Below are 26,594 nucleotides of genomic sequence, written 5' to 3'. Positions count from 1 at the left end.
CATCTTTAATCATTTACCTGTCTACAAGTAGTTGCATTTTTGAAAATAAATGATAAATTTTTACCAAAATAGTTGCATTTTCCAGAAAATAATTAAATTTTAAACCCAACAGTAGAATTTTTTACCCAAAAGAATGAACATTTAACTAAAAATAGTTTATTTTTAATTTGTAACTAAATAGTTACATTTTTAATAAAAAAGACCAATTTTCAACACACAAAAAGAAACACATGGATTTTCAATAAAACTGTTGTATTTCAAAAACAAAAAAACCGAAAACGTAAATTTTTAACTACAATGATGAATTTTAAACCATAAAAACTTATTTTGTTTAAACAAATTAGTTCAATATTAAACCAAGTACTTGCTTTAAACAAAAAATTATTTTAAATTATTACATTTTTAGTTGTAAACATTAATTTGTTGCAAAAAAAAAGAAAACAAATTTTCAACATAAGAATTCAAAATTCAACCGAATAGTTGATATTAGAAAACAAAAATCTGGGTATTAAATCAATAAGATTAATTTTCTACGAAAAAACACGCATTTTCAGCTGAAAATATAAATTTTCAACTTAAAATTCAATTTTAAGTTTAAAAAAATTTAGTTTTTAACCTAACATTAGAATTTTCAATCCAAAAGAATAAACATTTAACCAAGAACAGTTTATTTTTTATTTTTAAATAAATAGTTACATTTTTAATCAAAAAGACCAATAAAAAAAAACCATTAATTTTACAATAAAACTGTTGTACTTTGCAAACAAAAAGACGAATTATCTACAAAACATTTCAATTTTCCACCCAAAAATATATGATTTTTCAAAAAAAAAAAAGGTAATTTTCTAGTCAATTGTAAAATTTTCAACTAAAAACATGAATATTTCCAACGAAAAATTTAATTTTCAATTAATTAGTTTCCTTTTCTCCTAAATCAATGAAATTCGAATTTTCTGAAAGATTGAATTTCAACCAAAAAATTCAGATTTTTAACTACAATGATGAATTTTAAACCATAAAACCTCATTTTTTTTACAAATTAGTTCAAATTTAAACTAAGCTCTTTATTTAAAAAAAATTATTTTAAATAGTTACAATTTCAGTTGTAAAAATTAATTCTACAGAAAAAAAAGACAACAAATTTTCAACCTAGGAATTCAAGATTCAACCGAGTAGTTTATCTTCGCCAAAAATACGATTTTTAAACCAGTGAGCTCAATTTTCTACGAAAAAGAACAACAAATTTTCAGCTAAAAATCGAAATTTTCAACTTAAAATCCAAAATAAAATTTCAAAAATTAATATTCAACCGAAAATGAATTTTTGAAAAGAAAAGATGAATTTTTACCAAAATAGTTGCATTTTCAAGGAAATAATTAAATTTTCAGCCTGGAAGTAGAATTTTCAACCTAAAAGAATCAACATTAAATCCAAAATATTCGGATTTTCTATCGGGTTCTATTGATGGTATTAGTCAAGTAATCAATTTTAAAATTATATATTCACATTCATATCGTATATGTACAGGTCATTGAATTATATAATTTAAAAAATAAGTTTCGGCGAATAAAACAAAAATATACAATACGATTGTTTTGTAAAATTCGCACTGAAAAAAAGAACTTACACTTTTTTCAGTATTAAAATTCTAACTATCACGCGTGTATGCTTCCATTTTTGATTAAAGTTTCCAGCTCGATCACGCCCAAAGAACAAAGGCAAACCAAAGCAGCTCCTTGCTCGGCAAACTTTTTGTTCTTCTCCCTAAAAAAAATTTATTTTCAAAATTTTCAAAAAGTAGTTAAATAAGAAATAAACAAATTTAAAGAAATCATTTTGTAAAAAAGTCACTACAATTTAAAAATAAATCAGTTATAAAAAAAGACTTCAATTTCCACTAAAAAATATCAATTTTTTACACAAAAAAAGGAATAGTTAGATTTTCAGTTGAAAAAATTAATTTTTCAACAACAAAACAAAACAAATTTTTAACCAAAAAGAAGAATTTTTAATCAAGAAGATTAATTTTCAAATAAAAAGATTAGTTTTCTAATAGAAAATACAATTCTTCAACAAAATACATGGATTTTTAACGAAATAGTGGAATTGTTAATTAAAGAAGACCAATTTTCCAACAAATAGTTGAATTTCAAAATAAAAAAATGATAATTTTTAACCGAAAAGAGAATATTATCATTTTTAGTATGAAAAATTAATTTTAAACCAAAAATATGAGTTTTCAACTAAAACAATGAATCTTCAACTGAAACAGTTAAATTTTCAAACATAAAAAGTCAATTTTTACTGAAAAGATAAATTGTCAAATAAAAAATTACTTTTAACCAAAAAAATAATCACATTTTTAAACAAAGTTTTCCGTTTTAAAATAAAATTGTCACTATGTAACTAGAATAGTTGAATTTTAAACCAGAGAGATGATATTTTTAACTGAATTTTTGACCTTTAAAGTTTAGGCAAAAAATGAATGTTCAACCAGAGATGAATTTTTAAGTAAAATTATGAAATATTCCACTGGAATAATAATTAAATTCACAGTTTAACAAAAATTTCAGTCAAAAAAACTTCAAAGAATTAAAAACTTTACAATCAAAGCAGCTAATTTTTTAACAAAAGAGTTTAATTTTAAAAAGAATAATTTTATTTTCAACCTCAAAGATGAATTTTCAACTAAAATGATGAGTTTTTAAAGGGAATACTTTAATTTTTAACCAAAAAGAAGAATTTTTAAACAAGAAGATTAACCTTTGAGGAAAAAAATAATTTTCTACCAAGAAAATCAATTTTTTAACAAAATACGTGGATTTTCAACAAAGTACTTGAATATTCAATTAAAAAAGAACTATTTTCATTCAAATTGTTATGTTTTGAACTTTGAAACAAACAAATTCAACCAAAAATGGAACAGTTTAGTTTTGCGTCAAAGAAATTGATTTTTAACCAACATATTATGCAAAACAGATTAATTTACAATAATAAATATTAATTTTCATCGAAAAAAGATAAATTTTTAATCAAAAATAGAATGCTCACATTTTTTGTTAAAAATCTAATTTTTAACAAAACAAAACAAAAACAGATTTTCCATCAAACAGCTGAATTGTATAAAAAAAGATGAATTTATTTTAAACAAAGGAGTTACCTTTTCAACCAGAAGTCAATTTTAAATAAAAATAGTGAATATTTAACCAAAAAACTGAAGTTTTTCCAAAATAGTAGTTGATTTAAACAAAAATTAAATTTGAAATATAGAACAGTTGAATTCAACCAAAAAACCTTAATTTTCAAATAAAAAAGTTAAATTTCAATTAAACAATTTTCAAGAAAAATAATTATCTAACAAAAAAAAATAAATTTTCAAAGAAATATTTGAATTTTTCAACCAAAAAGTTGAATCTTCTAGTAGAAAAAATCTATTTTTAATTAACTATCTCAATTTTCAACGAAAAATGGAATTATTTTTTCATTAAAAAAAAAAAATTAATTCTAACCAAAAACATACGAATTTTCAACAAAATAGTTACATTCACAACCAAAGGTATGAATATTTAACTAATATGATGAATAATTTGAATGATCAATCTCAAAAATATGAATTTTCAATCGAATATATTAATTTTCATCCAAATAGTTGAATCTTCAACTGGAAAAGATTAATTTTTAATTAAAATATCAATATTCGTTCAAAAATAAAAATAATTACTTTTTCAGTTCAAAAGAATTAAGTTTCAATTGAAAAAAAAAAGAATTTTCAACAAAATCATTAAATTTCAAATAAATAGTTTCATTTTTCTTTTGCTAAATTAATGAATTTCTAAGCCAAATGAGAAATTTTCTACAAAAGAGTTGAACTTTCAACTAAAACGATGACACTTCAATAAAAAAACTGAATTTTTTCCAAAGTAAAGACTCAATTTTAATTTTTTCATTTTCAAAAAATTAATTCTAACCAAAAAGAAAAGAATTTTCAAACGAAATAATTAAATTTACAACCAAGGTATGAATATTTAACTAAAATGATGAAACACTTGAATGATCCACCTCAAAAATATGAATTTTTAACACAGAAAAATAATTTTCTACCAAAAAAAACATGAATTTTCAATCAAATATATTAACTCTCAATCAAATAGTTGAATCTTCAACTAGAAAAGATTAATTTTTAAGTAAAAATATCAATTTTCGTTCAAAAATAAAAAGAATTATTTTTTCAGTTCGAAAAAATAAATTTTCAATTAAAAAAAAATATTATTTTCAACAAAATCGTTAAGTTTCAAATAAAGTTTTCAAGAAAAATAATTATCTAACAAAAAACATGAATTTTCAACGAAATATATGAATTTCTCAACCAAAAAGTTGAATTTTCAACAAGAAAAGATTAATTTTTAATTAAAAATATCAATTTTCAACAAAAAATGGAACAACTTTTTCAGTTCAAAAAAATTCATTCGCAACCAAAGAGAAAAAAAAATTCCCAAGAAATAGTTAAGTTTACAACCAAAAGTATGATTTTTCAACGAAAAATGATGAAACGTTTCAATAGAAAGCACGAAAAATATGCATTTTTAACAAAAAAGTTAATTTTTAATTCAATAGTTTAATTTTCCACTAAATTCGCGAATTTCCAAGTCAAAAAAGAATTTTCTACAAAACCATTAAACGTTTAACAAAGTAGTAATAGATTTTTCAACAACTAATATTTATTTTGAAATATCAAATAATAGAATTCAACTAAAAAATCTTAATTTTAAGCAAAAATTACATTTTAAACGAAAAAGGATCAATTTTCAACCAAACATGAAATAATTGCTTTTACAACTAAAATAAAAATTAATTCTCAACCGAAAAGGCAAGAATTTTCAGCCAAAGTTATGCATCTTCAACTAAAAAAAATTAATTTTTAATTAAAAATATCAATTTTCAATCAAAAAGAAAAGAATTTTTAACTAAATAGTTCAATTTTCCATGAAAGGTATAAATTTTCATCTAAATTGCTGAATTCCCAAGTAAAAAAACGAATTTTCTACAAAACCATTCAATGTTTAACAATGTAGTAGTTGGTTTTTCAACAACAGAAATTTAATTTATAATATAAAACAATAGAATTCTAATAAAACATACAAATTTTAAGCGAAAGTTACATTTTTAACGAAAAAGGATCACTTTTCAACAAGCGACGAATAATTTTCTACCAAAAAACAAGATATTTTCAACGAAATATATCAATTCTCAACCAAATAGATGAATTTTCAACTATAAAATATTAATTTTTAATTAAAAATATCCATTTTTAGCAAAAAAATGAAATAATTCCTATTTCAACTAAAAAAAATTAATTCTCAACCGAAAAGACAAGAATTTACAGCCAAAGGTATAAATCTTTAACCAAAAAAACTGAATTTTTTTACAAAGCAGCAGTTAATTTTTCAACAAAAATTTTATTTAAAATATAAAACAGTAAAATTCAAACAAAACAGTTATATTTTTAACGAAAAAGGATAAATTTTCGATCAAGAAAAATAATTTTCTAACAAAAAAGAAGAATTTTTAACGGAATATATTTATTATCAACTAAATGTTTGAATTTTCGACTAGAAAAAATGAATTTTTAATTAAAAATATCAATTTTCAATCAAAGGTATGGATTTTCAACTAAATTGTTGAATTTTCAAGTAAAATACGAATTTTCTACAAAACCATTAAATTTTTAACAAAGTAGTAGTTGATTTTTCAACAACAAAAATTTAATTTGAAATATAAAACAGTAGAATTCAACTAAAACATATTAATTTTAAACAAAAATTTCGTTTTGAACGAAAAAGGACGAATTTTCAACGAAGAATAATAATAATTTCAACTAGAAAAGATTAATTTTATATTAAAAATGTGAATTTTTAACAAAAAATGAAGTAATTGCTTTTACAAATAAAAAAAATAATTCTCAACTGAAAAGACACGAATTTTCAGCCACTTATGAACCTTCAACCAAAAAAGGGAATTTTTTATAAAGTAGCAGTTGATTTTTCAACAAGAAAAATAACCAAAATAAAAAATAAAAAAAACCAAAATAGATCAATCTGAAACAAAACAGTTATATTTCTAACAAAAAATGATACATTTTCGACCAAGAAGAATAATTTTCTACCAAAAAATAAGAAATTTTCAACGAAATATATGAATTCTCAACCGAGTAGATATATTTTCAACATTAAAGGATTATTTTTAAATTAAAAATGTCCATTTTTAACAAAAAAATGAAATAATTGCTTTTACAACTAAAAAAAGAAAAAAATTAATTCTCAGCCGAAAAGACAAAAATTTTCAGCCAAAGGTACACTTCAACCAAAAAACTGTTTTTTTTTACAAAGCAGCAGTTGGTTTTTGAAAAACAAAAATTTTACTTGAAATATAAAAGAGTAGAATTCCAACAAAACAGTTATATTTTTAACGAAAAATGATCAATTTTCAACCAAGAAAAATAATTTTCTACCAAAAACGATCATTTTTCCAAAAAACATATATTTATTATCAACCAAATAGTCGAATTTTCAACGAAAGGTATTAATTTTTAACTAAAATGATGAAACATTTAAATTATAAGCCCGAAAAATATATATTTTTAACAAAAGTGTTAATTTTTAATTAAATAGTTTAATATTTGTGTAGTTTAATATAATTTGAAATATAAAACAGTAGAATTCAACTAAAACATATTAATTTTAAACAAAAATTTCATTTTGAACGAAAAAGGATAAATTTTCAACCAAGAAGAATAATAATTTCAAATAGAAAAGATTAATTTTAAATTAAAAATGTCCATTTTTAACAAAAAAATGAAATAATTGCTTTTACAACTAAAAAAAAAAATAATTCTCAACCGAAAAGACACGAATTTTCAGCCACTTATGAACCTTCAACCAAAAAAGGGAATTTTTTATAAAGTAGCAGTTGATTTTTCAAAAAAAAATTATACATTTTCGACCAAGAAGAATAATTTTCTACCAAAAAATAAGAAATTTTCAACGAAATATATGAATTCTCAACCGAGTAGATATATTTTCAACTATAAAAGATTAATTTTAAATTAAAAATGTCCATTTTTAACAAAAAAATGAAATAATTGATTTTACAACTAAAAAAAGAAAAAAATTAATTCTCAACCGAAAATACAAAAATTTTCAGCCAAAGGTACAAATCTTCAACCAAAAAACTGATTTTTTTACAAAGCAGCAGTTGGTTTTTGAACAACAAAAATTTTAGTTGAAATATAAAAGAGTAGAATTCCAACAAAACAGTTATATTTTTAACGAAAAATGATCAATTTTCAACCAAGAAAAATAATTTTCTACCAAAAATGATGATTTTTCAAAAAAACATATATTTATTATCAACCAAATAGTCAAATTTTCAACGAAAGGTATTAATTTTTAACTAAATGATGAAACATTTAAATTATAAGCCCGAAAAATATAAATTGTTAACAAAAGTGTTAATTTTTAATTAAATAGTTTAATTTTATACTAAATTTCCAACCTAAAAAATAAATCTTCTACAAAACAATTACATTTTTAACAAAGTAATAGTTGATTTTTCAACAACAAAAATTTAATTTGAAATATAAAACAGTAGAATTCAACTAAAACATATTAATTTTAAACAAAAATTTCATTTTGAACGAAAAAGGATAAATTTTCAACCAAGAAGAATAATAATTTCAAATAGAAAAGATTAATTTTATATTAAAAATGTCAATTTTTAACAATAAATGAAAAAATTGCTTTTACAACTAAAAAAAAAATAATTCTCAACCGAAAAGACACGAATTTTCAGCCAGTTATGAACCTTCAACCAAAAAAGGGAATTTTTTATAAAGTAGCAGTTGATTTTTCAAAAAAAATGATACATTTTCGACAAGAAGAATAATTTTCTACCAAAAAATAAGAAATTTTCAACGAAATATATGAATTCTCAACCGACTAGATATATTTTCAACTATAAAAGATTAATTTTAAATTAAAAATGTCCATTTTTAACAAAAAAATGAAATAATTGCTTTTACAACTAAAAAAAGAAAAAAATTCTCAGCCGAAAAGACAAAAATTATCAGCCAAAGGTGCACTTCAACCAAAAACTGATTTTTTTTTACAAAGCAGCAGTTGGTTTTTGAACAACAAAAATTTTACTTGAAATATAAAAGAGTAGAATTCCAACAAAACAGTTAAATTTTTAACGAAAAATGATCAATTTTCAACCAAGAAAAATAATTTTTTACCAAAAACGATGATTTTTCAAAAAACCATATATTTATTATCAACCAAATAGCAATGATTTTTTATAAAAATAGGAAAAAGAGGATTTAAAAAAAAACATAATCATCTCACCAAAATAAAGAACCGAATTTCCTTCCATCGACGAGGACCACGGATCGAAAAAGTTTGTCAGCATTTTGAGTTTCATAAGCAGGCATTTTTTTCCTATTTTCCTTTGTCCACTTGAGTAGCCTCGTCTTTGGCAGTTCTATATCATTCGGATAATTATTTCTGATAAAAGCACACCGAATATAAGTGACGTCTTCCTCTTCCATTTTTCGCTTGCAAGATCCGTTTCCATTCGTATTTTCAAGCGCAAACGACTCAGGTTCAACTTGGAATCGACCCATCAATCCCTTTTCTCTGTATTCTTTTGCTTTCTGTCTACAGTATTCGTCCATATCAAAAACCTCGCTAAACAAATTCATAATTTTATACCCATAATTAAGTTTAAAAAATAAAAATTGAACTTTAAAACGACCTGATGGTCATTTTCCTTCTTAAATTTTGGCTTTAAAACAAAAATTGAAGCATCAAAGCCATTTTCTTTTAAATAAAACAATAAAACTAATTTTATTGCCAAATGTAACACATACCTATATAATTTATCTATATTATTACAAATAATTTATTAATCAATTACTTCAAATTTAATAATAGAGATTCTGAAAAGCATACATTTATTGAATGGGTGTTCAAATTTTGAATCCTTAAGGGCATGTGACACAGCTAAATACCTATATTACCGACCACAGTTTTCCAGTTCACTGAATGTTTTTTTGAACCTAAGAACTTTTTTTGTAAATAAAATATTGAGCTGAAACTTTGGGAAATGTATTAGAGTACAATAAAGTACGTTTAGGTACTGCATTTTGGTAAGGAACTTCACTGAAAATTATTTCATCTTTTCTCTGAACCTCAACATTTTTTGAAAGTTCGAACTTTTTTTATACATAAAATATCGGTCTCAAGCTTTGAGAAATGCAAGAGCCGAAAGAAAACTACGTTTAAGTACAAAGCTTAACAATAAAAGATGCAAAAAAATATATTTTAACAATCAATTCCAACCGACTGATGCCGTGGGAATTGATTGTTAAAATATATTTTTTTGCATCTTTTATTGTTAAGCTTTGTACTTAAACGTAGTTTTCTTTCGGCTCTTGCATTTCTCAAAGTTTGAGACCGATATTTTATGTATAAAAAAAGTTCGAACGTTCAAAAAATGTTGAGGTTCAGAAAAAAGATGAAATAATTTTCAGTGAAGTTCCTACTAAAATGCAGTACCTAAACGTACTTTATTTTACTCTAGTACATTTCACAAAGTTTCAGTTCGATATTTTATTTAAAAAAAAAGTTCTTAGGTTAAAAAAAAAAATTCAGTGAACTGAAAAACTGTGGTTGGTAATATAGGTATTTAGCTCTGTCACATGCCCTTAAAACTCGAATTCATAGAAAATAGGGGATTTTTATGGGACTCGGGAAAGTACATAAATTATAATAAGTACACGTATTTATAAGAAGATTCGAGTTTGATTTTAATATTTGCAGACAAGAGGAATTAAAAATAATTTTATTTTTTAATGTCCTTGATAAAATTATCAAGTGTCTAGCTGATGCAATAAAAAAGGGGATAGTTCTATACGATCAGATTCAAAAATCTTTTTTTTTCTTAAAAAAGATGTATTTTTCACTAAAATATATCAATCCTTTGTTAGAATAATTGAAATTTAACCAAACAGATAAACAAAATACGAATTTTAAACAAAATGCATTAATTTTTAACTAATTAAGACAAATCGTCAACCGTAAATGGAATAGTTAAATTTTCAGTTAATAAAATTAATTTTCAACCAAAAAAATTAATTTAAAACAAACAGTTACATTGTCAAATTAAATGATGAAATTTTGAACTAGAATACTTTAATTTTCAACGAAGAAAATTAATTTTCAACGAAGTAAATTATTTTCTAACCAAAAATATGAATTTTCACTTGAAAATATAATTTTTCAACCAAAAATGAAATAGTTACATTTTTAGTTACAAGTTCAACAAAAAGGATGAATAATTTTCAACTAAAATAAAGTCTTCAATCGGAATATTTAAATTTTGAACCAAAAAGATTAGTTTACGATCAAGATAATTAATTTTTACCCAAACATACCAATTTTCAAAAAAAAAAAAAAAATTTTAACAAAAATAATTTAATTTTCAACCAAAACGATGAATTTTTTACAAAGTAAATTATATTCTAACAAAAACTACAAATTTTCAATTAAAATTTTTTTTCAATCAAAAATGGAATAGTTTATTTTTTAGTTGCCAAAATTGATGCCCAACCAAAGAGATGCATTTTTAGCTACAATGATGGAATATTCAATCAAAATAGTTACATGTTAAACAAAAAGGATCAATTTCAAATAAATAATTTATATTTAAAATTATAACTATGAAGATTAATTAAAAAAAATTAATTTCTATAATAATTAATACAAAAAAATGAAAGAATTTTCAAATAAAAATATAAACTGTCAGCCAAAAATTAGATGGAAAAATTTTCAGCTGAAAAAATAATTTTCAAAAAAATAGTTACATTTTCGAATAAAGTGATGGATTTTCAAATAAAATTGATGAAACTTGAAATGGAATTGTTGAATTTTATGATGAATTTTCAACCAAGAAGTTTAATTTCTACCAGAAAAGACGAATTTCCAACTAAAATTATGGAATATTCAATTAAAATAGTTACTTTTTAAACAAAAAGTATGAATTTTCAATTAAAATGATGAGTTTTTAACTGGAATATTAAAATTTTCAACAAAGAAAATTAATTTTTAACAAAATACATCAATTATCAACTAACGAGGATACATTGTAAACTAAAAACGGAATAGTTAAATTTTCAGTTAAAAAAAATTAATTTTCAACTTAACTTTGGATTTTCAACTAAAATAATGAATCTTCATTTGGAATAGTTGAATTTTAAACAAAAATTAGGTATAAATTTTCAACCTATAACATAAATGTTGATCAAAAATTGGATAGATAAATTTTCTGTAAAAAAAAATAATTAATTTTCAACAAAAAAAAATTAATTAAAAAAAAATAGTGACATTTTCAAAAAACTCATGAATTTTTAACTAGAATAACTTAATTTTTAACCATAAAGATGAATTTTTAACCAAGTAAACCAAAAGGATGAATTTTCAATTAAATAATGAATATTTGAATTTATAATCAAGAAGATTTATTTTTAACAAAATTAATTTCTACAATAATATCTACAAAAAAAAAGGAATAAATGGATAAATTTTCAGCTAATAAAAATAATTTTCAAATTCAACTGGTATAGTTGAATCATCAACCACGAAGATTAATTTCTACCACAAAAGACAAATTTTCAACTAAAAGGATGGAATATTCATTAAACAATATAAATGAATTTTCAACGAAAAAAAAATTTGTCAACCAAACATTGAATAAATAAATTTTCAGTGAAAAAATAAAGGAAAAAAAATAGTTACATTTTTAAACAAAATCATGAATTTTTAAATAAAATAATGAATAGAATAATTTAATTTTCAACCAAAAATATGAATTTTGAAAGAAGAAGTTTTATTCTCTATCACAAAAGATGATTTTCTAACAAAATACTAGAAAATTTTTTAATTTTCAAATAAAAAATACAAATTTTCAACCAAATAGTAGAATTTAGAACTAAAAAGATTAATATTCAACCAAAAATATGAATTTTTAACAAAGAATATTAATTTCTATAAAATGAAGATCGATTTTAAACAAAATACATGAATTTTCAACGAAAAATATAAATTGTCAAATAAAAATTGAATCGATGAAAATAAATTATTTAAAAAAAAATAGTTAAATTTTGAAACAAAGCGATGAAAACAAAAATAAAATTTATTAAATTTCAACTGGAAAAGTTGAATTTTAAACCAAAAAGAATTTCAAACCAAAATACATTAATTTTCACCTAAATAAGATAAATTGTCAAGAAAAAATAGAATCGTTAATTTTCCAGTTAAAAAAATTAATGTTCAACTTAACTAATGAATTTTCCACTAAAATTCTGAATCTTCAATTGGAAGAACTGAATTTTAAACAAAAAGGATACATTTTCAACAAAGAACATGAATTTTTAAATAAAATTTTGTATCATTAACTAGAATAATTAAATTTCTAACCAAGAAAATTAATCTCTAACAAAAACGACGAGTTTTCAATTATAATTTTCGATTAAAAAGAAACAACAAATAAAGGACATTACAAAAGTTTTTTTCACAGAATATTATTCTTACATAGGATGTCCGTATTTTTCGCAAGAAAATAAAATAGTCGTGGTTGTGCTTTTTTTTCAAAATTTAAATTTTGGATTTTTAGGGATATATTTATATGAAATTAAAAAAAAGTGTGAGAACTTTAATCAATGACCATTTTTATTTTTAAAAATGGGGAAATGACAGTGCACTTATTTTTGGACCGGAAATTTTACAAATTTTTAGAAAATAAATCTGTGCAGCTTTGAAGTCAACCGTGTTTTAAATAATCAGCTAAATTGTTATAGTTTTAAATTATCATATCATTCTGTTTAGAATGCGTAATTCGAAAATCTTTCCCTTTGAAAATGTTCTATTTTAATTTTTAGGCGTACATTTTTATTTAAAGAATTTAAAAATGTAATTTTAAAGACTAAAAGCAATTGAAAATTAGAAAGGTTTGAAATAGATGGTTTAGGATAAAAAAACATTGTTAGTCGATAAAATTTGAATATAAATTAATTAAGCATTTTTAAGTTGAACTGTACTTTAAGTATTAAAAAGTAAATAATAATTGATTTTACAAGACGATTCGGAATCGGTAAATATTTTTAGAATTTCCAGATTTAAACTCTATAAATTATTTTTAACTTTCATTTAAAATCCGTAATTACAAATGAAATACACAAAACTAAACAAAAAATTAAACTTTGAACGTTACAATTTTAATTCCACTATTTTAAATAATTTTATTTGTCAATCAAATTATTGAATTGTTATATATAAATAACCTACTTTAACTCTAAATAAATTGAATTTCAACAATGGCTGATAAAACATTGTTATCTGACATGTAATTGAAATGCTTTTTCGGCACCTTTTTATTTTATTTTAGGATTGCCGTTTTCATTAATTAATTTATTTATCGACCGGGAATTTTATACATTTTATCAGACCCAAAAATATAAATCCACGTTATCATTTTCAATGCTCTAAATGAAAGAATCAATCAATAAATTAAAAATTTTTCAAAATTATAATATTTTAGGGAATTTTAATTTAGAAACATTAGAAATTGAAAAATTAAATATTTTGTTATAAACTGAACACTCTTTTTAAAACACTTTAAAATTTTATTTCAAAATCTTGAAAAACCTGAATGTTGTTTTACATTTTTCAAATATTAAATTATTTTTGAAACTTTTTAAGAACTTCTAAATCTCTTTTAAAATTATTCGCATTTTTCCTAAATTTGTTTAAAAAATTATTCCAAATTAACAAAAAAATTGCTTCAAATTTTCCACATTCATTTTTCATAGTTTCGTAAATCTTTCTAAATCATTTTGAAGATTCTCTTATATTAATTGTTAAAAATAAAAAATCATTTGAATGTTCCTATGAATTTTAAGGAAATGTGTTCTATTCTTTTAAAGCCCTGCACAATTCTTAAAAATCTTCGAAATTATTTTAAATCATTTCAGATATTTAATTAGGTTTGAATTTTTTTAAATTTCGAAATATTTCTTGAACTTATTCGAATTTTTTCTAAGGATAGTAGCTGTTAAATTATTATTTATACATAACAATTCAAAATTTTGGGTAACAAGTTTAATTTTTTAAAATAGAGTAATTAAAATTGGAGCGCTGGAAGTTTAGTTTTTTGTTTAGTTTTGTGTATTTTATTTTTAAATACGGATTTTAAATAAACAGTCAGATATTTCTAAATTATAAATATTTTTATTTTTCTTAATTAAAAAATTTCAAATTGACTGGTTTAAAAATGGAATATTCTAAACTGAAACAATATTTGAAATTTTTAAAGTTATTTTAAAATTAAAAATAGTTTATAAAGTTTCAATCGGGTGTTTACATTTGTCTAACTAATAAGACTTTCAAATTTAAACAGTTTAATTTTTAAAGATTTAATCTGGAAATTATAAAATTATGAACTGATTCCGAATCGTCTTGGAAAATCAATTATTATTTACTTTTAAATACTTAAAATACAGTTCAATTTAAAAATGACTAATTAATTTATATTCAAATTTTATCGACTAATAATGTTTTTTTTTATCCTAAGCCCTCTGTTTCAAACCTTTCTAATTTTTATTTTTTTAAGTCTTTAAAACTCGATTTCAAAATTCTTTAAGTAACAATGTACGCTTAAAAATTAAAATAGAATATTTTTCAAGTGAAAAATTTACGAATTACGCATTCTAAACTGAATTATATCATAATTGAAAACTGTAACAATTTAGCTAATCATTTAAAACACAGTTGAAATCAAATATAAAGCAATATCCAAAAATATTCCATTTTAATATTAACATTTTAAATAAAATGGATAAAATTTAAACTAAAACGATTAATGCTTAACTGGATTGGTTAAATTTTCAGTTAAAAAAATAATTAAAAAAAAAAAAAGAATTATATTATATTTATATTGCAATTTAAAAAATTAAGTAAGCTCCCGAAAAAATTCGCTGCTGAAATGCCTGAGAATTCAAGGTGAGTTTCAAGAACTTTAGGATCAATTAAATAAAAACTTTTAAACATTAATTAAGAATTCAGAGCGAAACATTTTCAAACAACTTAAAATCTTAGAAATCTTGCTAGCTCCTAACCCAAAAAAATGATTGATGTCGATAAAAAATTCAACAGAATTTAAATGAATTTAATGAGTTAAACAAATTTTAAAAATCCATTTATTTCAGTATCATTCGAGAAAATTTAGAATAATTTAAGGGAAATGAGAAGAATTCTATGAAACTCACAAAAAATGAAGCTGAATTTAGAAATAAATCAATCGAATTGAAAACAATTTAAAAATATGAAAGAAAAATCAATTAACATGAGTAGAATCAAATAAATTTAGAAAAATTAGAGTGAATTAAAAAAATTCAATAGAATTCCAAAGAATTTAACAGAATTCTAGAGCAAATAAAAAAATTGTAAATGCGATTCATGACTACAAAACGATTCAAAAGAATTTAAATGAATTGAAATTTTTTAAATTGATAAATCAATTTATTTGAGTAACATTTGAGTGGATTCAGAACAATTTGAGGGAAATGAGAAGAATTCGATGGAATTAATTAAAAATCAAGCAATTGAACTGAGAAAAATTTATTGAAATTATTAGAATTTAAAAGAATTCATAAAAAATTCATAAGAATTCACGACGAACTTTAAATAAAATTTCAGAAAATAATTTAAAATCTCTTCAAATTTTTGAAATCCTACAAAAACCAGGGTGGCCGTTTTAATCGATGAAATAAATCCCCGGTCATTTCCCGGGGTTTTCCCGATTCGCAAACATTTTTCACGGTCAATGAAATTAAAAAAATGAAACACTAAACCTAAGCAAATTTCCACTTGAGGTAATAAAAACTGAGCTGAAACTGAAAGCACTCAAAGTGAAACTTTAAAATTTTCAAAATGATATAATTTTAAGGAATTTTAAGCTAGAAACATCAAATATTGGAAAATTGAAGAAAAATTGTAAACATCCTTGGAAAGTTTTAAAATTTTATTTCAAAATCTTGAGAAATCTAGAAGTTGTTTAAAATTAGTTTTAAATTTAAACTTATTTTTGAAATTTTTTCAGAACTTGTAAATATCTGTCAAAATGAATTGAATTTTTTTCTACAATTTTCAGAAAATCCTGAAAATTTTAGAAAATGTCTTTACAATTTGGATGTATAAATAACAATTGAAGTTAAAATTCTTAAGATTCCTAGAAAAATTTAAAATAATTTTTCATTTTGAGAAATTATTTTAAGAGAATATTTAAAAAGTTTTTCAAAGATTTAAACAAAATTTTCAAAAAAGATTCTAGAAAATTTGTAATAAACTTTCTAAAATTTGCATGATAATTTTACATCTATTGAAAACTCCTAAATATCCTTCAACATTACTCAAATTTTTTCTCAAAAAAGTTTATTTGTAAATTATACATCAAAATTTAAAAATTTCACTCACAAATTAAGCAATTTCGAAATTTTAATGATTTCAGGTTTTCTATGTCAAACAATTCAGTTAAATATTTTTTACTTATAAATATTTGATTTCAATTAACTTGTCTTAAATAAAAATTTCTAATTGAATGGGTTGAAAATTAAATAGTTTAAATTTAATAAAATCCCTTAATTAAGAATATATTATTATGAAGTTATTTTTAAGTTGAAAATAATTTATAAAATTTGAGTCACACGTTCACATTTGTTTAATAACAAGAACTTTCAAATTGTAGCCGTTTAAGTTTTAACGTTAAAATCTGAAAATGCTTAAATTTTGAACTGATTAAAAATTGTTTTTATTCATTTTTTATTACTTAAAGTACAGATTAATTTTAAAAATGTCTTCATTTATAAATATAAATAAAAATCATTATTACCAAAAATTTTCAACATTAAAGGCTTTTATTTTTTATTTGTTCAAGTCTTTAAAAAAGCATTTAAAAATTCTTTAAATTCAAAATGTAAGCGTAAAAATAAAAGTTTTTTAAATTAAGCATTGTAAGTTAAATAATAGTGTAATTGAAAAGCATGAAAATTCAATTAATTACTTAAAAACTGTTGAAATCGAACATGGACAAATTTTTCTTCTACAAATTTGTAAAATTCCCGGTAAAAAAAAAATCACTGTCATTTCACGGTTTCCCGGCACAACCTAAAAATCTCTCACTTCTTGTGAAACCATTTAAAAATTGCTTTGTAATTTGTTTTTAATTACCTAAAATACTTCAAATCGCTTAAAATCTTTTGAAATCCCTTTAAATATTTTAAGGGAATAATTAAATTCAAAAAATTAATTTAAAAAAATCCATTGACTTAATTAGAATTAAATAAATTTAAAAGAATTCAGGGTTAATTTCGTAAAACAATTTCAAATCTTTGAAACACTACGCCAATAAAAGAAACGTCAATAAATTTTTTGAAATATATTTAAATATTATAAAGTTGACGATTCGTATCGATTTTGGTTAAGAATAATTTTTTTTTCTAATAAAAATTTAACTATTACAAATTTAGTTAAAAATTTATAATTTCAAGTAGAAAATTCACGTATTTTATTGAAAAATCGTCTTTTTTGTTGAAAAATTAAAATGTTAGATGTACATCTTTTTGCATTTTATTTAATTCCTTTTCATTTCATTCGAAATATTGTTCTTTTCATCAAATTTTAACTAATCAAAAAATTAATTAATTTAATTTAAATTATTTTGAAGAAATTTTAACGCTTTAAATTTGAAACTACTCGTATTAATTACTTATTAGGTTTACAAATTAAAAAAAAAGATTATTAAAAATGTATATAATAATTATTAGAAATATAAAAATAAATGACAATACACATTTCCAGGATCTTTTTCCAAATTTCATGACATTTCTAGGTTTAATTCTGAAACTATTATTCATAAATTGATTATTTAATTTTCAATCTAAAAAAAATTTAATTTGAATTTTTCTCTCTTAATTTTAGCTAATCTAAAATTGCTTGATTTGAAACGTCATAATTTAAAAATCGTGCAAAACATATTTTTTAAATGTTATACGCTTCAGATTAAAAACTAATAATTATAAATTGTTTTCAAAAATTTAGAAACTTTTAAAATTAAAAAATTTCTTTAATAATTATTAAATTTTTTTTAAAGAAATGGCAATCAAAATTACCAGACTCGTTTTCAAAACTCTAGGACTTACGCTGATTTAAATTTAAAAACTTTAATTATAAATTATGTTCGCAATATATTAAGAACGCTTAGTATTAAATAATTTATTTAATAATTAATTTTTATGTTGTTTACATTTTTAATATTGGGAAATAAAAATTGATTTAGAATAATTCTTTATAAAAATTTTCTAAAACAACAAAATATTTTTTATTTTAGGATCTAAATCTGGTCTCCACTTGACTTTCATTATTTATTTTTTCATTAATTCTTTTAAAATTAATAATTTTTATTAAATTTTAAAATCTAGAAACTATATATTAATTACAAAATATGTTTCGAAAATTAAAAAAATTTGTTTAATAATTATTATTAATTCAAAATCCGAAATAACAATAAAAATTCCCAGGCTTTTTTTAAATTCCGGGACTTTTTCAGGTTTAAATTTGAAACTATTACTTATAAATTATGTTCCCGAAATATTAAGAACGTTTCGTATTAAAAATTTGTTTAACAATGGATTTCTATGTTGTTTAAATTCTTAATATTGGGAAATAAAAATTGATTTCGAATAATTCTTTATAAAAATTTTCTAAACGAACACAATTTTTTTGATTAAATTTTTTTTTTTAATTTTAATGTCTTTTTTGTATCTTATTTAATTTCTTTTAATTTCATTCAAAATTTTGTTCTTTTTAAAATTTTACCTAATCTAAAATTGCTTCAATTGGAATCTTTTCAATTAAAAATAGTTCAATACATATTTTATTAAATTTCAAAAGCTTTAAATCAGAAAGTATATATTAATTACAAAATATGCTTCAAAAATTTAAAAAATTTGTTTAATAATTATTATTAATTCAAAATCCGAAATAACAATCAAAATTCCCAGGCTTTTTCTAAATTCTGGGACTTATTCAGGTTTAAATTTGACACTATTACTTATAAATTATGTTCCCGAAATATTAAGAACGTTTCGTATTAAAAAATTTGTTTAACAATGGATTTCTATGTTGTTTAAATTCTTAATATTGGGAAATAAAAATTGATTTCGAATAATTCTTTATAAAAATTTTCTAAACGCACACAATTTTTTAAATTAAATTTTTTTAAAAACTTTAATGTCTTTTTTGTATTTCATTTAATTTCATTGAAAATATTAATCTATTTAAAAGTTTACTTTATTTAAAATTGCTTCATTTGGAATGTTTTCAATTAAAAGTAGTTCAATACATGTTTTTCTAAATTTCAAAAGCTTTAAATCAGGAACTAGATATTAATTACAAAATGTTTCGAAAATTTAAAAAATTTGTTTAATTATAATTATTAATTCAAAACAGAAATAACAATAAAAATTTCCGGACTCTTTCAGGTTTAAATTTGAAACTAATGCTTATAAATTATGTTCCCGAAATATTAAGAACGTTTCATATTAAAAAATTTGTTTAACAATGGATTTCTATGTTGTTTAAATTCTTAATATTGGGAAATAAAAATTGATTTCGAATAATTCTTTATAAAAATTTTCTAAACGAACACAATTTTTTAAATTAAATTTTTTTAAAAATCTTAATGTCTTTTTTGTATCTTATTTAATTTCTTTTAATTTCATTACAAATATTGTTCTTTTTAAAATTTTACCTAATCTAAAATTGCTTTAATTTGAATCTTTTCAATTAAAAATAGTTCAATACATATTTCATTAAATTTCAAAAGCTCTCAATTCTTTTTTTCAGGTTTAAATTTAAAACTATTACTCATAAAATAGATTTCCAAAATTTCAAGAACTCTCAATACTAAAAAAATTGCTCTACTAATTAATTTTTGTTTGCATCAAATTTAATTTATTTCTATTCAATTATAAATATCTACAGTTCGTTAAAACAAATAAATACAAATCTAAAAAAAAAAAAAAAAAACCGAGAGTATTTAAAAATTCATACCAAATTTGCTCGAGTGTCTGGGTGTCCAGAAATCTCCTTCCAAGAGGCGAATCCTGAAGATCCCGAAGAATATTCTGCACACAATATTTCGAATTTGTCGGCGCATTATCAAAATCGACTGCAAGTTTCAGATAAGATTTAATCACTTCCTCCATAGGGAGTAAGCCTTTTTTCCGAAAAATCGAACAATTCCATTCGGCAGTTCTCGCAATCATTACACTGCTACATCCGGTTTCCCTTTTAAAATTAAAAATATCCGCTCGTTTCTCAATTTCCCGGGAACCTCCATTGGCAATAACGGGAATGGAGAGATGTTCAGCAATTTTCTTGATCATATCGTTCCGATTTGGATGCTGAGGTCGCTCATCTCTCGTTCTACCATGCACAGTTATCGCTGAGATTCCGGTGGATGCGAGAGTGTCACAAAGTTCTAAAGTTTTTTCCAAGGTCGGCAAAACGCGTATTTTGCAGGTAACGGGTATCTTTAATCCATCGACTAGGGTTTTTAAAATTTCTTTCGCCTTTTCCGGCTTTTCTAAGAGAGCAGCGCCCATACCGCCGAGAATGGAAAAACGCTTCGGACAACCCATGTTAACGTCGATCCCGGCAACATCGTTTTCCACCATTTTACCCACTTTTAGGGCTCGCGTTGAGTCGCATGTTCCAATTTGGATGACGACGTGTTTTCTTTCGCGAGGACAGGTTCGAAAAACGATTGTTCCGTCGGTTCTGTCGATAAAGTCGACAGTTCCTAAAACGTCTAAAAAAATAAAGACAGCAATCACAGTACCTATTGTCGTCAAAAAAGGAGAATAGGTGATAAAAAGAAAAAATGTTAAACAAGACAAACAAACACGATGTAATTTTTTCTAAACCGGGAGATGATCGGAAACTTTTTTCTTCTATTAAAACGGCAACCCTGAAAAATCGAGTCTTTACATTTCCACTCAAAACTAATTTTCAATTAAAAAAAAACAGCAATAAAAACGAATTTTCTACAAAAAAAGTTGAATTTTATACACTTATTAATTTTCAATACAATAGTCTAATCCTCAACCAAAATGGATAAATGTTCAACTAAGAAGTTGAATTTTTAACAAAAAATATGAACGTTTATCAAAAATGTTATAGTTAATATTTCCACAACAAAATTTTAATTTAAAACAAAAAACAGATTGTTTAATTTTCAAGCCAAAAAGCCTAATTCTCTATGAAATAATTCAATTTTAAAACCAAAACATAAAATAACAACGAAAAAGTTTATTTATAATTAATCAATTGACTTTTTCAACAAAATATTTGAATTTGCAGTCAAAAAAACACAAACATTTTTTCAACAAAATGAATGGTTAATTTTATTTTTTAATCAAAAAACGAACTTACAACTAAAATGATGAAACTTTAACGAAAAAAAATGAAATTTGAAAAAATTCGTTCAACTTTCAACCAAGTAGTGGAATTTTTAATAAATCATTTTTTGGTTAAAAATTCTACTATTTAGTTAAAGATTTAATTATTTTGTTGAAAATTAAAGTCTTTAATTTTAAACTTTAATTTTCAACAAAATAATTAAGTCTTTAACTAAATAGTAGAATTTGTAACCAGAAAGTAGAATTTTGAACCAAAAAAATGATTGATTCAAAATTCCACTACTTGGTTGAAAGTTGAACGAATTTTTTCAAATTTCATTTTTTTTCGTTAAAGATTCATAATTTTAGTTGTAAGTTTATTTTTTGGTTAAAAAATAAAATTAACCATTCTTTTTGCTGAAAAAATGTTCTTTTTTTTAACCGCAAATTCAAATATTTTGTTAAAAAAGTCTTTAATTTTGAAAATTAAAGTCTAATGTTAAAAAGTAATCGTTTTTGGTCAAAAATTTATACCTTTGTAGAAAATTAATATTTTTTGGTTGAAAATTTATCTTTTGGTTCCAAAAATCTATTATTTGGCTCAAAATTCATCCTTTTTGGATTGAAATTTCTCTTTTCCTTGAAAAATCGTCTTTGTGGGTGGTAAATTCAACTATATCCTAAAAAATTACCTTTTGGCTACAAATTCATCTCTTGATTAGAAATTCTACTATTTGGTTGAAAATTCATCAATTTTCTTAAAAAGTAATCTTTGTTATAAAAATTTCAACTGATTTATTAAACTCTCGTATTTTTGGATAGAAAATCCATCCTTTCAGTGTAACAAGAAAAACAATTATTGTTTTTTTGCTCAAAAATATTTTTGACAAAAATGTGTTTTTTTTTTACTGTATAAGATGAAAATTCTATATAACACGATTTGTTTTCAATAAAGATTTGTTTTTTTTATTCAACCATTGTTTCAAACTTCACAAAAAAATCTTAAAAACACTTTTATCCGAAAATTAAAATACATCTTTAAAATCGTATCTACTTTTTCTAGTTCCAGTTTTCGGCACCAGGTGGCGAAATGGTACTCACCATTCCCAATATAATAATATTACTTTTGGTAAAAAATTTATAATTTTTGGTAGAAAATGCACGCATTTCATTAAAAATTCCACTGTTTTGTAGAGAATTCGTATTTTCGGTTCTGAAATTCAACAATCTAGTAAAAAACTAAATTATTTGTTCGGAAAATGAATTATTTGTTAACATTTTTTTTTAGTTAAGGATTCATAATTTTAGTCGAAAATATATTTCTTTGGTAGAAAATTCAAATATTTTGTTGCAAATTGATTTCGCTTTTGATTAAAAATGAATTTTTCAAAACGGAAATTTAGCTATTTCATTTTTTGGTTGAAAACTTCTCATTTTTAGTAGAAAATTCATTTTTTTATGTTAAAAATTATTTGATTTAATTAAAAAATGAATCGCATTTGGTTAAAAATTAATATTTTTAAACGGAAATCGTGCTATTTCATTTTTTGGTAAAAGATTTATCATTTTTAATAGATAATTCATATATATTTTGTTGAAAATTCGTCTTTATTGGTTAAATTTACCTGGTTTTTTTATTTTAAATTTAATTTTTTTTGGATTGAAATATAAATTAGAACATTTTTTGTTGAAAATGCACATTTATATTAAAAATTAATTGATTCAACTAAAAAATGAACTAACTGGTTAAAAAAATGAACTTTTCTTGTTGAAAATTAAACTTATTTGTAGAAAATTCTCATTTCCTAAGAATAAAAAGGTTTTCTCTTTTTTTTCATTGACAAAATATGAGTCTCCGCGTGTGTAATAATCTTATTTTTGGTAGAAAATTAACGAATTTCATTAAAATTTTGTTGCTTTTTTTTGGTAGAAAATTAATCTTTTTGTTCAAAATTAACTTTCATGTTAAAAATTCCACTGTTTTGTATAAAATTTGTATTTTCGGGTCTAAAATTAAAAAATCTAGTAGAAAATTAAATTATTCGTTCAGAAGATGAACTACTTGTTAAAAATTATGTTTTTTTTTTTAGTTAAGGATTCATAATCAAATCTGTCGAACAAAATAGTTGAATACTCAAGAAAAGAATAATTTTTACTAGAAAGTTGCATTTTCATGAAAAAAAAGAAATTTATAATAAACCAGATGGATTTTTTAATAAAAAAAAAAATTTCAACAAAAAAAATGGTTGAATTTTCATCCAAGAAAGATTCCAGGTGACTTTTCAAGATCAAAATATGCATTTTTTAACCAAAAATAAGTTTCAACGAAAAAAATTGAATTTTCTATCCAAAACGACGAATTTTTTTAAACAAAAAGGATGAATTTTGAATAAAATTGTTCAATTCTCTACCAAATAGTTGGATTCTTATTCAAAAAACATAAAATTTCTCTCAAAACAGATAAATTTTTATTACAAAAAAAAATTCTTGAAAAAAATGAGTTTTTATCCAAAAATGATTCCAATTGACTTTTCAAGATCTAAATATTCATTTTTTAAACAAAAAATAAGTTTCTACGAAAAAAATTGAATTTTCAGTCCAAAACGATTTTTTTTAAACCAAAAAGGATGAATTTTTTAAACAAAATAAATGAATTCTCTACCAAAGGATGAATTTTTAACAAAATAGTTGAATTCCCAATCGAATAGTTGCATTCTTATCAAAAACAGATGAAATTTGCATTTGCAACAAGTAAATTTTTTACGAAATCGTTAAATTTTCAACAAAACAGTGGACTTTTGAATGAAATTGTTGATTTTTCATACAAACAGTTACATTTTATCCAAAAAGCTGTAATTTCTGCTAAAAAAGGTTAAAATAAAAAACAAACTTGAAAAAAAAGAGAGTTGAATTTCGTATCAAACAGTTGCATTTTTTCCAAGATGAATGAAAATATTTCTAAAACAGGCGAATTTTTCAATCAAAAAGATAAATTTTACAAAAAAAAAGTTGAATTTCAACACACAAAGATAAGAATTTTAAACAAAAAGTGAATTTTTTAGGAAATATTAAAATTTTAAATAAAACATTTGCACTTTCATCCAAAAAGATAAAATATTTCTACTAAAAAACATTAACCTTTAAATTAAGAAGACAAATTTTCAGAAAAAAAATAGTTTTCGCCGAAAGAAGATTTTCAACAAAATTGTTTATTATATTAAATAATTAAATTTTGAACCAAATATTAACATTTGCAATAAAATAAAATGAATTCTCAACAAAAATTGTAATAGTTAATATTTCAAACAAACTTTTTTTTATTTTGAATAAAAAAGAGTTGAAGTTGAAGTAGTTGAAAAGAACGAATTTTAAACTAAGAAAATTAATTTTTTCCAAAGAAGACGAATTAAAAAAAAAATACATGAAATGTTCAGCCAAAAAGTTAAATTTTCTATCGAAAAAGATTTTTCATTCAAGAAAAAAACAAAATTTTAACCAAATTTTTGAGTTTTCCAGCAAAAAACAAACTTTTTAACAAATTCTTGAATTTGCCAACAAATAGATGAAATTTTCGCCAAGAAGATTAACTATAGACGAAAAAGACGCATTTTTAACAATAAAGATCAAAAAAAGTCCAAACTTCATCAAAACAAATACATTTGTAAGAAAATATTTCAACTTCATAACAAGTAGTTGAATTTTCAACTAAAAAAAGATGAATTTTAAACAAAACAGATCACCTTTCAATAAAAAAAATGAATTTTCAAAAAGAAAAGGTCATTTCCAACAAAATAGTTGAATTTTCAATATAGAAAGACTTTTCAGTCAAGAAAGAAACAGAATTTCAACCAAAATATTTTTCATTATTTATTTTATAATAATATTTACTTCTGTAAACTGAACTGATAACTAAAAATGAAAGTTTAGAAGCTTATGAAATTATTGAGTAGTCCAACAATTAGAGATGGTCCGTACCTAGTATTAAAAATACGATTTTTAATTTGAAAGCAAAGTAATTTCGAAAAGAAATGATTAATATGGAGAATGTTTTTAAAAATAAAAGCGGTGTCATTTTGAGGTTAGGAAGCTTTCTTGGAGATTCCGGGTTTAAATTATGGATCTTTTAAAAGCAAAATTTGTAAAATTAAATATCTTATAAGATTTAATTACCATTTTCTCGGCGGATGGATCGAAGTAATTTCCAGTCGATTAATTCCTCGGTATAAACTATGTCAGCCCCATACTCCAAGGCAAGAAGACGTGTTGGAAGAGTTCCAATTCGTACCATGGGTGCTAATATCAGTTTATCTACATAATTGAGTCTTTCTTCGGTTTCCATTTTTATTTAAACCACTTCAAACAGTTGTTAGATCACATAAACAGAATCTGTAAAATTCTTAAAATGTCAAATCGTCAAACAGAGCTATGTCAGATTGTCATCTTTGATCATATGAACGCATGCCTTGTCCTTTGATGCTAATGAGGTCGCCTCAAGCTACTGCGTATTACGAGCGACTATAGGCTCGCTCTTTCGTCACTAGATGGCAAAAGAAAATCGCGGGAAAAAGGAAATATACAAATAATACAAACGCATAAGTTAAGAAATAATTATTGTATGTCAGTATTAATCATGTTTAGTCTTAAGATAAGGCGAAGTCCGGATGTTAGGTATATACTAAGGTATCGAATAAAAGAAATCTAATGCTAGCGATCAAAGAACGAACCAACAAAGATATTATTTGGCGCCGAATATTTGCGTATGTTTAATTTAACTAGCGATAGCGGCTTCTTGGGCGACATATTTTCATCTTGGGTTTCTCAGAATTGATATTGAGATGGTGAGTTCAAACACGGCACAACCATGGAGAACTAGAGGGGTTCGATTTGTGAATCATAAAAAAGAGTGGGAATGACGCATGTTTAGGTATGTTAATGATGTGCTATGATTGGGTGAAAGAGTAAAAAGATGCATGTGCGAGTGAAAAAGAGAAAAGAGTAGTGCGAGCGAAGAGGGAGTTTTAAAAAG

General features: G+C 22.5%; 1 protein-coding gene across 1 annotated transcript; it reads right to left on the bottom strand.

Annotated features, from left to right (window-relative positions):
- Positions 1-1,491: 1,491 nt before the first annotated feature.
- Positions 1,492-26,035, bottom strand: LOC117168239 (tRNA-dihydrouridine(20) synthase [NAD(P)+]-like). Its single transcript, XM_033353729.1, has 4 exons — positions 25,739-26,035; positions 20,220-20,979; positions 8,400-8,741; positions 1,492-1,764 (listed from the first exon to the last, which is right to left on the bottom strand). The coding sequence occupies exons 1-4, from the start codon at positions 25,905-25,907 to the stop codon at positions 1,656-1,658; spliced, it is 1,380 nt and encodes a 459-aa protein (XP_033209620.1). The 5' UTR covers positions 25,908-26,035; the 3' UTR covers positions 1,492-1,655.
- Between the last annotated feature and the right edge of the window lie 559 nt (positions 26,036-26,594).

The sequence above is a fragment of the Belonocnema kinseyi genome, chromosome 2, assembly GCF_010883055.1.
Source record: "Belonocnema kinseyi isolate 2016_QV_RU_SX_M_011 chromosome 2, B_treatae_v1, whole genome shotgun sequence".
Taxonomy (NCBI): Eukaryota; Metazoa; Arthropoda; class Insecta; order Hymenoptera; family Cynipidae; genus Belonocnema; species Belonocnema kinseyi.
This window is presented reverse-complemented; position numbering and strand designations above follow the sequence as displayed.